Genomic DNA, 13,976 nt, shown 5'->3' with positions numbered 1-13,976 from the left:
GACTGCAGGCATGGCATAAGTTCCAGAACTGCCTTTAGCTGTTCCCCAAGGCATAAAGTCTCCGTGACTGGTAGGCACTGATAGCGTTATCCTCCATTAATTTGCCAAATCTCCTTTTAAAGCCATCTAACGGAATGAACACCCCTACATGCTATGGTTGTGAATTTTATATAAGAACAGAGGACTCTCCTCTGCAAAGTATACCACCAGCATTGCAGTGCAACTCTTTGTGCATTTGGTTTATTGGCCATGCTTCTTTCTTTCGTGATTCATGACAGGTGAATTATGCCGTGCTTCTTAGCAGCTGCAGCAATAGTGTCTCTCCTTACCTGGGCTGCCAAGTTCCGGCCTGAGAAATAAGGGACTGGACCGCAAGTAGCAGACTGGAAGTAGTGCTGCCGCCATTTTGGAACTGTTCCAAAATGGCCGCCGCAGCAGAAGTCACGCTGCAGCCATTTTGGAACTGGGCAAAGCAGCATCAAAAGTCGCTTCTGAGCATGCTCCGCCCAGTTCCAAAATGGCCACCGCGCCAGAATAAACTGGGGAAAAACAAAAAAAAACTGTTTTTTCGGCTGGGGACAGCCGGAAAAATGGGGGTTTCCCGGGGAAAACGGGAGACTTGGCAGCTATGCTCCTTACAGAACAGTGCCCTAGATTATCTTGTGACAGCAAATGCCAGAAACCCTTCATGTGTGTGTGTTGGTTAGGAACCTCAGACCTAGGGGCCAAATGTAACCTTCCTGGCCTCTGTTTGCCCCTTGAGATTTTCCCCAGGCCACATACCCTGCTGAGACCCTTCATAGACCCCCGGTGGCGCAGTGCACCATGGGGCGGGGCTGGTAAGCTGGGCGCCGGCCTGGCAAGGAGAGCGCCGCGCGGAAACCAATTGCGCCCTGCGAGGGCGGGGCGGGCGGCGGAGCGATCTCCGCCCCTCAGCACCAGGGCGCGCGATCTGCTCAAGACGGCCCTGTGAGTCACAGTCCTCACCAGGAGTACTTGATTTCTAATAATGCCTCTACCTTGCCTGGATGGAAGATGGAAGATAGATATGAGTGTTGCCTATTGTTGTTGTTGGCATCAAGAGACCATGGTGTGCACCTCTGGGGGTGAAGTCAAAGTGCTGGAGAATCACAGTGCCTGTGTGGTTGCGGAGACTGGTAACATAACTGCTGCCTCCCACATTGGTTTCTGCTCTGTTAGCAAAGTGACCTGTCTAGGCCGCAAGCCTGGACAGTGTGTATGGAGGTCCTGGGCTGCCCAGACAACCTGACCCCTCTCTTGGCCTTGCCAATGTGGTCCAAAGGAAAGCAGAGCAATGCATTTGGCACCAGTACAGAGGTAAAATTCACATTAGTTTCTCTACATTAGTTGAGGTTGAATCCTGACAAGACAGAAGTACTGTTGGTGGGGGACAGGAGGCGGGCAGGTGTGGAGGACTCCCTGGTCCTGAAAGGGGTAACTGTGCCCCTGAAGGACCAGGTGTGCAGCCTGGGAGTCATTTTGGACTCACAGCTGTCCATGGAGGCGCAGGTTAATTCTGTGTCCAGGGCATCTGTCTATCAGCTCCATCTGGTATGCAGGCTGAGACCCTACCTGCCGGCGGACTGTCTCCCCAGAGTGGTGCATGATCTGGTTATCTCCTGCTTGGATTACTGCAATGCACTCTATGTGGGGCTACCTTTGAAGGTGACCCGGAAACTGCAACTAATCCAGAATGTGGCAGCTAGACTGGTGACTGAGAGCGGCCGCCGAGACCACATAACACCGGTCCTGAGAGATCTACACTGGCTCCCAGTACGTTTCCGAGCACAATTCAAAGTGTTGGTGTTGACCTTTAAAGCCCTAAATGGCCTCGGCCCCATATACGTCAAGGAGCGTCTCCACCCCCATTGTTCAGCCCGGACACTGAGATCCAATGCCGAGGGCCTTCTGGCGTTTCCCTCATTGCGAGAAGTGAGGTTACAGGGAACCAGACAGAGGGCCTTCTCGGTAGCAGCACCCGCCCTGTGGAATAAATGCCCTTCCTTCAGATGTCAAGGAAATAAGCAGTTATTCTAATTTTAAAAGACATCTGAAGGCAGCCCTGTTTAGGGAAGCTTTTAATATTTAATGATGTGTTGCTTTATTATTCAATTGGGAGCTGCCCAGAGTGGCTGGGGAGACTCAGCCAGATGGGCGGGGTATAAATAATAAATTATTATTATTATTACTCACTTTTGCCTGCGCCCCCTACCGACACTCAGTAGGTGTCCAGAAGGAAATATGGTCCCGAGCTGAAAAATGTTCCCTCTCTCAGCCTGACAGGCTACCATTGTGTCTCCCTGTTTCTCTGTGAGGACCACTATACCCACGTTGATGCATCCCCGAGCCATTGATGTTGTTACACTGTTTCTTTTTATTATTTTTATTCATAATAAATAATACAATATAGTACAGAGACCCTCATAATAATAAATGAAATTGCATTAAACAGAACATAAACTCAGCAATGCAGAAAGCAGCAGTCTTTCCCCGCCCAGCTCAAGTTATATAACACTTTGGAAAGGATCAATGGACAGATAATTCTTTCTGGATTGATTTTCCTCGCACATCTCTGACTTCCCCCACGGCTCCTGCAGCAGGACTGACTTTTGGTCCAGCTCCTCATCATACCTGTGCTTGCCTCTGGATGAAGCCCCCTTAGGCTGCCAACCAAGCAAACAACAAATCTCTCCCCAGATATTTCAGGGACGTTTGTTTTTAAATCTGATTCTGTTGTCGAATTATTTTGTTCAACAGCCAGAATTTGCGGCTAGTAAGATTTTTGTTTTAAGCTGGTTTTTCTTTTCTTGAAGTGGAATTCAGCTGCACCTCTCCCACCTAGTGCACCTGCAACGTGTCTTGAGCTCCGAAGGTGACCCACCTCCTATCTTCAGGAGCCGTTTCACACACTGCCGCATCAGTGACTGAGCCAGCAGCCTGCAGTTGTGCCTGTTTCCTCCATGGCCACACTTTTCCTCAGACCAAGGAAAGAGGAGCTGCAAGGAGCCAGAGCCATGGGGGAGGTTTTGTCCAGGGGCACCAATTGAGATTACTCTCACATGTGATCTCCTGTGCAGATCCTTCACCCTTCAAGCACAGGCCGGGTCTAACACGTCTGTCAACACCAGCCTCGGCAGCAAACCCCTGGATTTTATTGGCTCCACTTCCACCCGTCCCATTCCCCCATTCCGACTCCTGGCTCTGCCTTTTCTAGTTCTTAACCTCTTGATACCTGGTCAAATGCAGGCACCTGAAATGCTAGCAATCCTCTCACACGCCAACTAGAGGCAGAAGTGTCAAGCTGGAGCAAGGATGTCAACCGGTCAAAGGAAGGGGCCTTGTCCTTTGTACAGTAGATCTAGAAATCGCTTCTCTTCCTTTTGCTGCTTGCTTGAACCCATGGAAAATGGAAATCAAGGCAAGGGGAAAGTGAGGATGGTGTTTGCCTTTTCTCCGTGAATGTATATGTGGCAGTTTTTTTCTTTAAAGGCTGTGGTTTCTGTGGGATCGTCTCACACAAATTCTCATCTCACTGTCCAATGTATCACTTCATAAACCCCACTGTAACTCTGACCTGAGGGGGTCATGTGAATCTTTACAGTATATGTGGGCTGGAGATGTATTAAACATACAAAAAAAAAGGGCTAGTTGCAAGCATTAGTGCATATATGAAGCTGGACCAAGCCTAGGAAATTCAAGCTCGGGCAACTTTGCCCCCAAAACCCTGAAAGCCCAGAGTATATGTGGACCTGGGGGGTACTTGTCTGGCAGCCCACCAGGAAGGGAAATATAAACTGCTAAAAGAAACTATTAACATACCCACCCCTCGCATAATTGCAAAAGCTAAGGTGCCAGGCATCACTCTAGAACACTTGCAGTTCTTTGCCGGTCCTGAGACGTTACAATACGATTCTTGTTTGAATGAATGCCTTGATCCCCAAATGGACTGTGCTCAAACCATCCGTTTTCCAGCTTTCTTCTTCCCATGCCCCCACACAGACACATGCAGACACACACACACTCACAACGGTTATTTACACAAGTAATGTCCCCCTGATTCCCTCTTCGGTCGCCAGGCATCAGTGGGAGCCGTCTTGGTTCTTTAAATGGCAAGGCGTTTGGTCAGTGTTCATTTGGCATCGGGGGGTGTTCGAGTCTTCTCCACCTTCTCACCTAGAGCGTTCTCACTTGCAGGAGGCCATTTCTATGCTTTTCTCTTTCTCTTCCCACTCTTCTTCCGACTCGTAAGTGCCTTTCACAATTGCGACCCTCTCTGACATGTTCATCGGGTGAGGTATCAGAAGGTAGTTGTAAAGCAGAGAGGCCACGATGCCGCCAACGATGGGACCTACCCAGAAGACCTGAGAAACCAAGGAAAGGAGTTAGAAGCTTTCCAAAGACTTTCAGGTTCCTTTGTGCCAGCTAGGCCAGAGCAGAGATGGTTGATTCATCTCGTGCCGTATCTTCCATGCAAGAAATGCTTCATGGGTTTGGACAGAGGTAGGCATAATTTCTCAAGGGTGCGATCTCTGTTTCATCAAAAGCAAAATTTCACAGCAAATTTGGAGGTCCCTGGCTGGGCCAAAAAAGTCAAGACATTTTAAAGGAATTAGAAATGGCAGTTGGCAATTTGCACTTCCTCAGTACATAATTGGATTTCAACTCCACATTTTAGGGACCACAGATGCAGCTGCAATACGAAGGAGAATATATGGGAAGGTGGCAAATTTCTGAGTCACATATCACCACCATTGTGCTCATGGCATTGCAAATCTTGTTGAAATTTGGTGGCCCAACACAGTTCTAAAACATAGATGAAAAATTACACACGCACCAGAGTTGCCCTGCTTATTTTCACTGCTTATTTCCCATGACTGTCTTTTACTTCAGAGTGAAAAGCTCTAATTTCTTACCCAATGAGCGTTGCTGAATCTTTTCATGACAACAGCAGGTCCAAAAGACCTGGCAGGATTCATAGAGCAGCCCGTAAAATAGATCTGTGGAGAAGAGGGGAAGTGTTCATTAGGCATCTAAACATTTCTTGTAATTCCATTGTTTATAATCTTTTTTTTATTCAGTTTTACACTACACATTTAAATTCAAACATTATACATTTAGGATTCACCAACATTTAGGATTCCCTGAATCCTTGGACTTCCCTCCACCCTCCCATGGTTTCCATTTTCAATCCTTTTCAACTGCATCATATATTTTCTCTATTTTTCTTAAAGTAGTCCATTTTTACCTTCGTTTATAGTACATTACAAGCATTACTCAAATCCTGCCAAAGCTTTTAGCGGTTTACAGTGTTCCCTTAGGTAATTTGTTAATTTCTCCTATTCCTTATTAAAGTTTCTCTCTTCCTGGTTTCTGATTTTCCTGGTCATTTTTTGCCATTTCGGCACTTCGATTGTGGCTTCTGCTAGTTAGGCAATCCCTGCAAATTCTACCTGCAAATTCTCCCTTCTAGCATTCCCCACACCATGGAGCTGCTATCAGATTCTCAGCCCGGCCATGCTTGGTGTGGTGGGAATCCTGCTTGTGTGCACAAGCACTTCCATGAGGATGCTGCATCTCTATACGAAGGCCATGGGTTCCCTGCCTCTGCTCTACCCAAACGGGCCATAGCTCTATAGTACAGCACACCTTTAGCATGCAAAATGCATTTGTTTCCAATCCTGGCTTCTTCAGTTAAAAAGGTACCAGTAGTAAAGGATGAGAAATATGATTGTATCCAGAGCTAGTGCTGCTCAGAGTAGACAGACCTAAGTTAGTCATGTCTGTTCATTTCGACGGGTCCACTCTGAGTAGGATTCAACCCATACTCTCTGTCCGAAACCCTGGAGAGCCATTGCCGCCAGTCAGAGCAGAAAACACTGGGTTAGACAGGCAAACAGTCTGACTTGGCATAAGACTCTCCTTCCTTGGAGGTTTTTAAGCAGAGATTGGATGGCCATCTGTCATTGATGCTTTAGCTGGGAATCATGCATTGCAGGGGGTTGGACTAGATGACCCTTGGTATCCCTTTCAACTCTACGATTATATGATTTTATGAAGATTGCTTCCTACTGCAGAAATGGCAGAAGCCATAGAATTCTTTGCATGGAGCTCCCACTTCTTCCTGTGCTCAAGTGACTGTGGCCCCACATCACATGCCCCAAGGGATCGGCACTCAAGGCTGTGATGCATTTCCATCTTTCCATCTCCCCCTTCCTTTTGTTTCTGTACCACCACTTTGTTTTCTACGCAGAAGGTCGCAGGTTTAGCCCCTGCCACCTGCACCTTGGAGAGCTGCTGCCAGTATTTCTGGACAAACCTGAGCTTGATGGACTAATAGCCTGACTCAAAACATCGGACAGCTCCCGATGTTCCTAAAAGAAAAGCCGAGTAGGAAAACTCTTACCCCAACAAGGTGGCCCAGAGTGACAGCCAGTCCGATAGACAGGGATGGGGAGCCCACACGGTCGCGCCGGCGGCTGTCAGTCGAGGCAAAGATGCACATAACAAGCATGAAGGTTAAGATCATCTCCACCACCACAGCCTGGCCTGCGGTTGTGTTGTTGCTGAGCTGTCAGGATGGAAGAGCAGAGACTTTGGTTACAATCTTGCACGTTCATCTCCGGAACTAACTCCTGCTGAAAACCAAGAAAAACTACTTCCAACTAAGTAAAGGTTACTCTTAAGGGTGGTTGTTAAGAAAACGACAAACCCCAAAGTGCGATAGGACTACTTCACGGTTGCTATTAGATTTCATTCCTCTGAGCTGCATTTCACTATGTGCTTGGACACTGCCAAGCTTGCTGGAGGTGTGGTGCTTAATAATACTAAATAAACAGTTCAGCTCAACGAGCTTCAACAGAGCAAAACTGGAATTATAAACCCCTCTCTCCAGAGGACAGGAAAGGAACTTTAAGAAGCAACAGGAGTTGGAGTATACAAGGCATTCATTGTTTTTTTTTTAATAGTCTATCACTCTGTCCATCTTTGTATCTCTTCCCCCCCCCTTTCATTTATCTCTCTTTTGTTACTGATTTCTCGTACAGTCTCACCAACCTAGCCCTGAGATATTATCTCTTGGCAAATGCTTTATCTCCTTCAAATGCTCTTTACAACAGCTAATACCTGCTGAAGAACAATGCAGGGGGAAGCTATGGGTTTTGCAACAATTCAGGAGCAGATCCGAGGATCCCCTTTTAGGCAGCCTTAAAACAATGTTCTCTGGCTCCATTAAATGAGTCTCTAGCTTCCATTTAGTGCAAGAGGGGAGGTAGAAGGAACTATAAGCTATGTTGCGGGTCAGTGAAATTCCGGGGGGGGGGGATAGATATTAAGCCCTCTAGTCAGGCAGTTTGCATCTTTTCACACATGAGGTTTACCGACAGCAATCCTGAGCAACAATTCAGTGTTAATGTAGATAAGAGAGATTGAAATGTGGAGCAGTCCAAAGATTCCCTTTTGCAGTCTCTGCATGCTAACTAAAAGTTTAATAGGAACAGAATAAGAATGGTTGCTGGTGAAAATTTTGGAAACAAGAGGAAGTAAGCTGGATCCTTAGCACAGCACTGAACAAGTAGGTAATAAATCTGATTTCCTTTTCTGGGAAATTTGTGCCCTTACAATGGAAACCTAGAACTTCCAATTGCCTTTAACACTGACTCCCTTCCCTTTCCCCAGCAGGCACTGTAGCACTACAAGTTTGACTTCACCCCTGAAGCCGCACTCTTCTGTTGTCTCCTGAGACAGACCAATGCCAACCAACCAGCCTTACAGATGCTTTGGACTAAAACTCCCCCCCATCCCCGAGCATTAGCTCTGCTGGCTGTAGCTGATGGGAGCTGCAGTCCAAAACACCTGGAGAGCACCAGGTTGGCAAAGGGTGTTCTGAATTTTCAGTGTGTTGTGCTACCCACATCTTCCTCCTGCTGGCTTAGCTGGTCTCTTGTGCCTTTTTCTGTCCAGGTCTAATGAGGATTCTAAACCTTCCCGGACAGTCCATTTAATTCAATACACAGTCCAGCATAGAGTTTAGTGTGCTGGAGTCTGTTGGATCATTCAGCTTCATCCTGGGCTGAACTGACCTTTCACAGGGATCTGAAGAGATCCATGCTCACGCATGGGAAGCAAACGGGAAAAACTGTGTTCACAGGTGTTGGGCTTGTGGGTAGCTAATTTTCTCTTCCTTCCCACATCCCTGAGCATAGCACTGAATGCTGTCCACTGAACTGCAGGAGTAGCTTTTGGAGTGGGAAACCCAGCCAGATGGGCAGGGCATGAATAATAAACTATTATTATAAACTATTATTACATTGGGAAATAGTGGGAAAGAAGTCAATGCGTTTCCAAGGGGACACAAGGCAACATGCGCCAACTCAACTGAGCATCAACAGTTTGAAATGGTTCCAAGTTATTATCGTTTTGAAAAACAACAATTCTAAAAGGAACCAACATCTGTATATCTGCTCCCTCCCCAGGTCATTCTTCAAGTGGTAAAGCTGGAGTTAAAGAAAATGTATAGTCCCCCGTCCCGTCCCCGGGACTGGCTGACTCATTCGCTTAGAATATAAGACACCTTTGGAAGAAACGTCACATCGAAAATTACAAGGCACAATTAATCTGTCCTGCCAGCAAACTTCCATGCCTATTCTTACTCTACAGCATAATGTGCCGGTGGGATCTCTTGTTCCACAAGCTCTCCAGAAGCTGAGTGGCTGCCTGTTAGTGCCCCTTTGAGGGGCACTTGCCTGCCCGAGTTGCCAAACCACCAATATCACTAATCTAATCCACAGCCGCAGCAAGTACTTACCGCGTTGACTGCCAGGTTGCCACGGGCATTCGAGGGAGTCACCCCATAAAGTATGCCTGCCCCGGCGATGGCACCGATCAGCTGGGCTGCAACATAGAACAACATCCGGAGGAAAGAGATCTGGTTCCCCACAAAGAAGGCAATGGTCACTGCTGGGTTGACGTGGCCGCCGCTGATGGGACCAAATGTCTGTACCATCGTGGCGATGGCCAAGCCGAAAGCCAGGGCGATCTGGAGGACGCTTGGCAAGGCCGAAGGCCACTTCAGGGCTGAGCCTAAACCGAAGAAGACGAACAGCAGCGTGGCTAAGAACTCGCAGAAGACGGCTCGGAGAAAAGCGATGGTGCAAATTTCTTTTCTCATGGTTGCGCTGGAGCAGGTGGAATGGCAATGACGGTGTGAGAGTCTCTGCTTTGTCTGGGATGCCAAGGGACTGAAGCAAAGTGCTGGGCCATACAGAGAGAGATATATATCTACAGGTGCTGCAATAAAAGATCGTCTCCAGGTATGGGCGGAGCCAATAAATGTGGCCAGTCCTCCTCTTCCCCCTCCTGCTCCTGTGGAGTTTGGAAACTTTCCATTTTAAGACAACAACTGTACCCTCCTCTCTTCTTGTTGTTGTTGTTTAGTCGTTTAGTCGTGTCCGACTCTTCGTGACCCCAATATTAGTGCTGATTTTCTTCTTTTCTCTTCCAGACAATGGGGTTTCTATTGAATAGCCCTGCTGTCATTAGATAACCACAATATTGCATAATGACACAGAGATTAGCACCTTGTCTGTTTACCTTCTTTTCTTTTCTTTTCTTTTCTTTTCTTTTCTTTTCTTTTCTTTTCTTTTCTTTTCTTTTCTTTTTTCTTCTCTTCTCTTCTCTTCTCTTGTTCTTTCAGTTCACAAGGCATTTCATCTTTATTAAGCTTCCCCCCCCTTTCTTTCAAAAACGCCCTCAGATATTAGGCCTCTAATATGCCACTATTCCACCCTCCCCCTTCTCAGGACTGAAGAGTGGAAAGTAATCGGGCAATAATTGTGGACAACTCTGCGGAACTGGATTCTCCAGTATGCCAGCGCAGGTCTTGAATGGATTTATTTTGAATCGTTAGGAGTTTTTGGTAGTTTGCTCCAGAAAGCGTGAAAGCCCTGTGTTCCTCTCTATCAAAAAGAAGGTAAAATAAAACAATGGGTACAAATCTACATGCAGCCACTTGCTGCAGAGCCGTGAAATGTATCAGCAGTGTAGAGGTTTAGTTTACAACCTGTAAAGTTTCAATAGGAGTGCAGAACCTGGGGCATTTGTTTATTTAATACCATTTGGATAACTGCCCAGTATGACATGTTATCTGGGTGGCTCACAAAAATTAAAAGAAACATACACACACACACACACACACACACACACACACTGCAAAACACTCAAAGTAGTACAAAAAGCAGCACTTGTTTTTGTATGGTAGAGAAAAGAGCAAAACTATTAATAGCCCATCGAGCACAATTCATAAATTGAGACAGGTGATAAAAGCACAAGTTGCTTAAAAGATTGGATGATTAAAAAGGTATTTCACTGAGTACTGAAAAGACCATAAGAATAGTACCAGGTGAACCTTTCTGGGGAAGCTGTTTCATAAATGGGGTGCCACCACCAAGAAGGCCCTCTCCCATCCACCTCACTTCATTTGGTGAGAACATCCAGAGCTAGTCCTCTGAATAGGATCCATCTATCTCTTTATCTACCTGACTGCACTGGCTGCCAGTTTGTTTACTGGCCCAATTCAAAGTGTTGGTTTTTGACCTATAAAGCCTTAGATGGCTCAGGACCACAACACCTCAAGGATAGCCTCTCCCCATAAGAACTGAATTGGACCCTGCCATCATCATCTGGGGCCCTTCTTCAGGTGCCTGCTTCATGAGAGGTCCAGTGGGTGAGAACATGAGAAGGGGCCTTTTCTGTGGTGGCTCCCCATTTGTGGAATGCTCTCCCCAGGGTGACTTGCCTGGCATCTTCATTACATATCTTTAGGCACCAGGCAAAAACATTCTTATTCTCCTGCGCGTTTGGCTAATTAAAGAAATGATGTGCTTTTAAACTTTGCTTGTGTGGGGTGTTATTATTTTGTTTGTTGTTAAGTTATGCATTTTTGTGTTTTTATCTGGTAAACCACCCTGTGATTCTCAGAAGAAGGGCAGTATAGAAATATAATAATAATAATAATAATAATAATAATAATAATAATAATAATAATATAATAGAAACAGTTCAAGAGAATCCCATGGTCAACAATAAAAAAACCACAGCAATAAGGTTGTACTCCCCATGTTTCTCTCCCAAAGAAGGGCATCCATCAGGGTGACCCAGTCCAATTCTTTCTCTAAACAGTGTCTAAACCCTAAATTTAACAAAAAACAATAGTCTAAACCAGGCTACTGTTATAGTTGCACTGGGGAAAACATTCGGATGTCTCCTACATAACAATCGTAATTAGGTATTCAGTGGTGCTACTGAAGGAATTTTGTTATTTTGTTTTGACTCAGACCAACAGGGCTACCTACCTGTAACTAGGTATTCAGGGAAAGACAATTTAGATTGCAGAGACTGCAAGGAGGGAAGATATTTGAGTGTGCACAGTACTTCTTCCATATCCTTCAAAGCAACTGCATAGTGCTGCTAATTTGTTTTAGAAGGAGATAACGATCATGGACTTCACATGATTGTCTATACAGTGGAACCTCGGTTTATGAACACCTCGGTTTATGAATTTTCGGTTTATGAACACCGCGGACCCATCTGTAACGGATTAATTCATTTTCCATTACTTTCAATGGGAAAGTTCGCTTCAGTTTATGAACAGACTTCCGGAACCAATTACACCCATGCTTCAGTTTATGAATGCTTCAGTTTAAGTACTCCGCGGACCCATCTGGAACGGATTAATCCACTTTCCATTACTTTCAATGGGAAAGTTCGCTTCAGTTTATGAACGCTTCAGTTTAAGTACCCCGTGGACCGTCTGGAACAGATTAATCCACTTTCCATTTCTTTCAATGGGAAAGTTCGCTTCAGTTTATGAACGCTTCAGTTTATGAACAGACTTCCGGAACCAATTGTGTTCATAAACCGAGGTACCACTGTATTGTATTGCTCTTGTGCATAGTGAAACCTCTCACATTGATTGGATTATCTGGGTAACCACACCGAATATTCAGCTGATCAGGGAAACAAACAATGTGCATTTCAGCTTCTGTGAGGAAATGAGAAATTGTCAGTTTGGCTGGGGTTAAAACTCCAAACAGAGGCAGTCTAAGGGCTGGGAAGAGGTCCTTGGATATAGAGACGCTAAGGGGCAGGGAGCTCAAAGGCAGGGAAGGGGAAGGAAAGTTCCAGAATTTGCAATGTACCTGAAGTACCTGAAAGAATGGTAGGTGGGAAATAAAATTTAAAGGAAAGAGGAGGCAGGAAGTTGAAGCAGGAAGTGGGCTATCAAGGAGGGAACACACACAACTGAAGCTCAGGAGAAGATAGGAGCACTGCAAAAGTTGGGTCAAGAGCAAGCATAGACAACCTTGGCCCTCCAGATGTTTTGGAACTACAACTCCCGTGATCCCTGACCACTGGCCCTGTTAGCTAGGAATCATGGGAGTTGTAGTTCCAAAACATCTGGAGAGCCAAGAGAATGAATGGCTATGAGAAATGGGATAAAGTGTACAATAGAAAACAATGCTTGGTGGATATGTGAAGAAGGAGGTAGGTGGAAGTGAGGAGAAAGCAGGACAGGGACAAAACTGGAAAACTGAAAGGAGCTGTGCCCCACTGGTAGGGTTGCCAGACTCAGTAGTGGACAGGACTTCTGTGCCTTTAATTGCCCTGCTCTCTTTTGAGTCTGGAAGCCTTAAAGAGAAACCAGCAGACCATTTGCTTGGAAATTAAACAAAGGGTCTGCTGGTTTCTCTTTAAGGTTTCCAGACTCAGAAGAGAGCAGGGCAATTAAAGGCACAGAGGTCCTGTCCTCTATTGAGTCTGGCAACCCTACCCACTGGTAGGAAGTAAGTCACCAAGAAAATGAAGCTGTGAAATGTGGGGACTCAGCTAGGAAGCCAAAGGGGCATGAAGTTTGCTAGGTCTAGAATACAGGCCCAGGCAGAGTAAATCAGGCAGTTAATGGCTTTTACTGTTGCGGTAGCATTGTAGCCTGACTGTTTTAAAAGACCAGAATAAAAACCCCAAAGCCATGAAATAGATTGGAACTAACCAGCTATTTACTTGGCTTATTGTCAAACCGGTGTTCTACGTCACAATCTTTATCTGTCCCAATAAGATCCTTGTGGGGCAGGTTCTGAGAGTGCCGATTTTACAGGGAAAGAGCTGAGGTTGGGACAGCAACTTAGCCAGGGCCAGAGCAAATCCAGAGGGTGGGTGGGTGGGTGGGTCACCAAACAGAACAGAGTGGAGATTCCACAGGCAGATGAGGACTGAAATAGGTGAGGCTTTGCCAGGGGGGGAAATGAAGCCACTTTTCAATACTCGTCAATGATCATCCTTATACAGTATTTGCATTTTGAATGTATTATATTATTAGGCACGGACTCGGGGCACAATTGGCATCTGCAGTGGGGTTTCTTACGGGTTAATGGACTTGCTGGTTGCATCCAGAATGATAATAGCAAAGGCATGTGCAGGCTATGTTAGGATTCTTAAGAGTATGCAAGGGTAATCTGGCAGCCTGCCAACAAACACACACACACACACACACACACAAACACTCGCACATAGTTTGTGCTCTGCTCTAAGCTTCAGCGAACCATAAGGCTGAGCAGCCAAAGGTCAAATAAACAGTACTGTTTCTCTGCACAGTGTGTACATGTGTCTGCCTGCCAGTGTGTGCACAAGGCAGGGTGTGGACCTTTAGGTGGCACAGCTGGGATGAGGTCAGTATAATGCACGTCATAGAATTGCGGAATTGGAAGGGACCCCGAGTATTGCTATTTTGTGACTGATTCTGCCTTCTCTTTTGAGAACTTGAGAGCTGTCTTCTGCTCTTGAGCTGGCTTGGGCGATATGTTGAATCCTAAGGACCTTGTGATGCCAGAATCCTTGTGATCCTAAGCATGTGATGCCAGAACAAATGTTGTGTTGTGGATGCAGAGTGTTGTATAGGAAAG

At 46.0% G+C, this 13,976-nt stretch overlaps 1 protein-coding gene across 1 annotated transcript; it reads right to left on the bottom strand.

Annotated features, from left to right (window-relative positions):
• Positions 1 to 2,388: 2,388 nt before the first annotated feature.
• LOC118079170 (aquaporin-5-like) lies at positions 2,389 to 9,383 on the bottom strand. The gene is made up of 4 exons (XM_035103198.3): positions 8,825 to 9,383; positions 6,425 to 6,589; positions 4,935 to 5,018; positions 2,389 to 4,382 (listed from the first exon to the last, which is right to left on the bottom strand). Exons 1-4 carry the CDS (start codon positions 9,185 to 9,187, stop codon positions 4,206 to 4,208), a joined length of 789 nt encoding a protein of 262 aa, XP_034959089.1. The 5' UTR covers positions 9,188 to 9,383; the 3' UTR covers positions 2,389 to 4,205.
• Between the last annotated feature and the right edge of the window lie 4,593 nt (positions 9,384 to 13,976).

Source organism: Zootoca vivipara, chromosome 2 (assembly GCF_965207765.1).
Source record: "Zootoca vivipara chromosome 2, rZooViv2.hap1.1, whole genome shotgun sequence".
Taxonomy (NCBI): domain Eukaryota; kingdom Metazoa; phylum Chordata; class Lepidosauria; order Squamata; family Lacertidae; genus Zootoca; species Zootoca vivipara.
The sequence above is the reverse complement of the archived record's forward strand: the minus strand, read 5'-3'. Positions and strand labels throughout refer to the sequence as shown.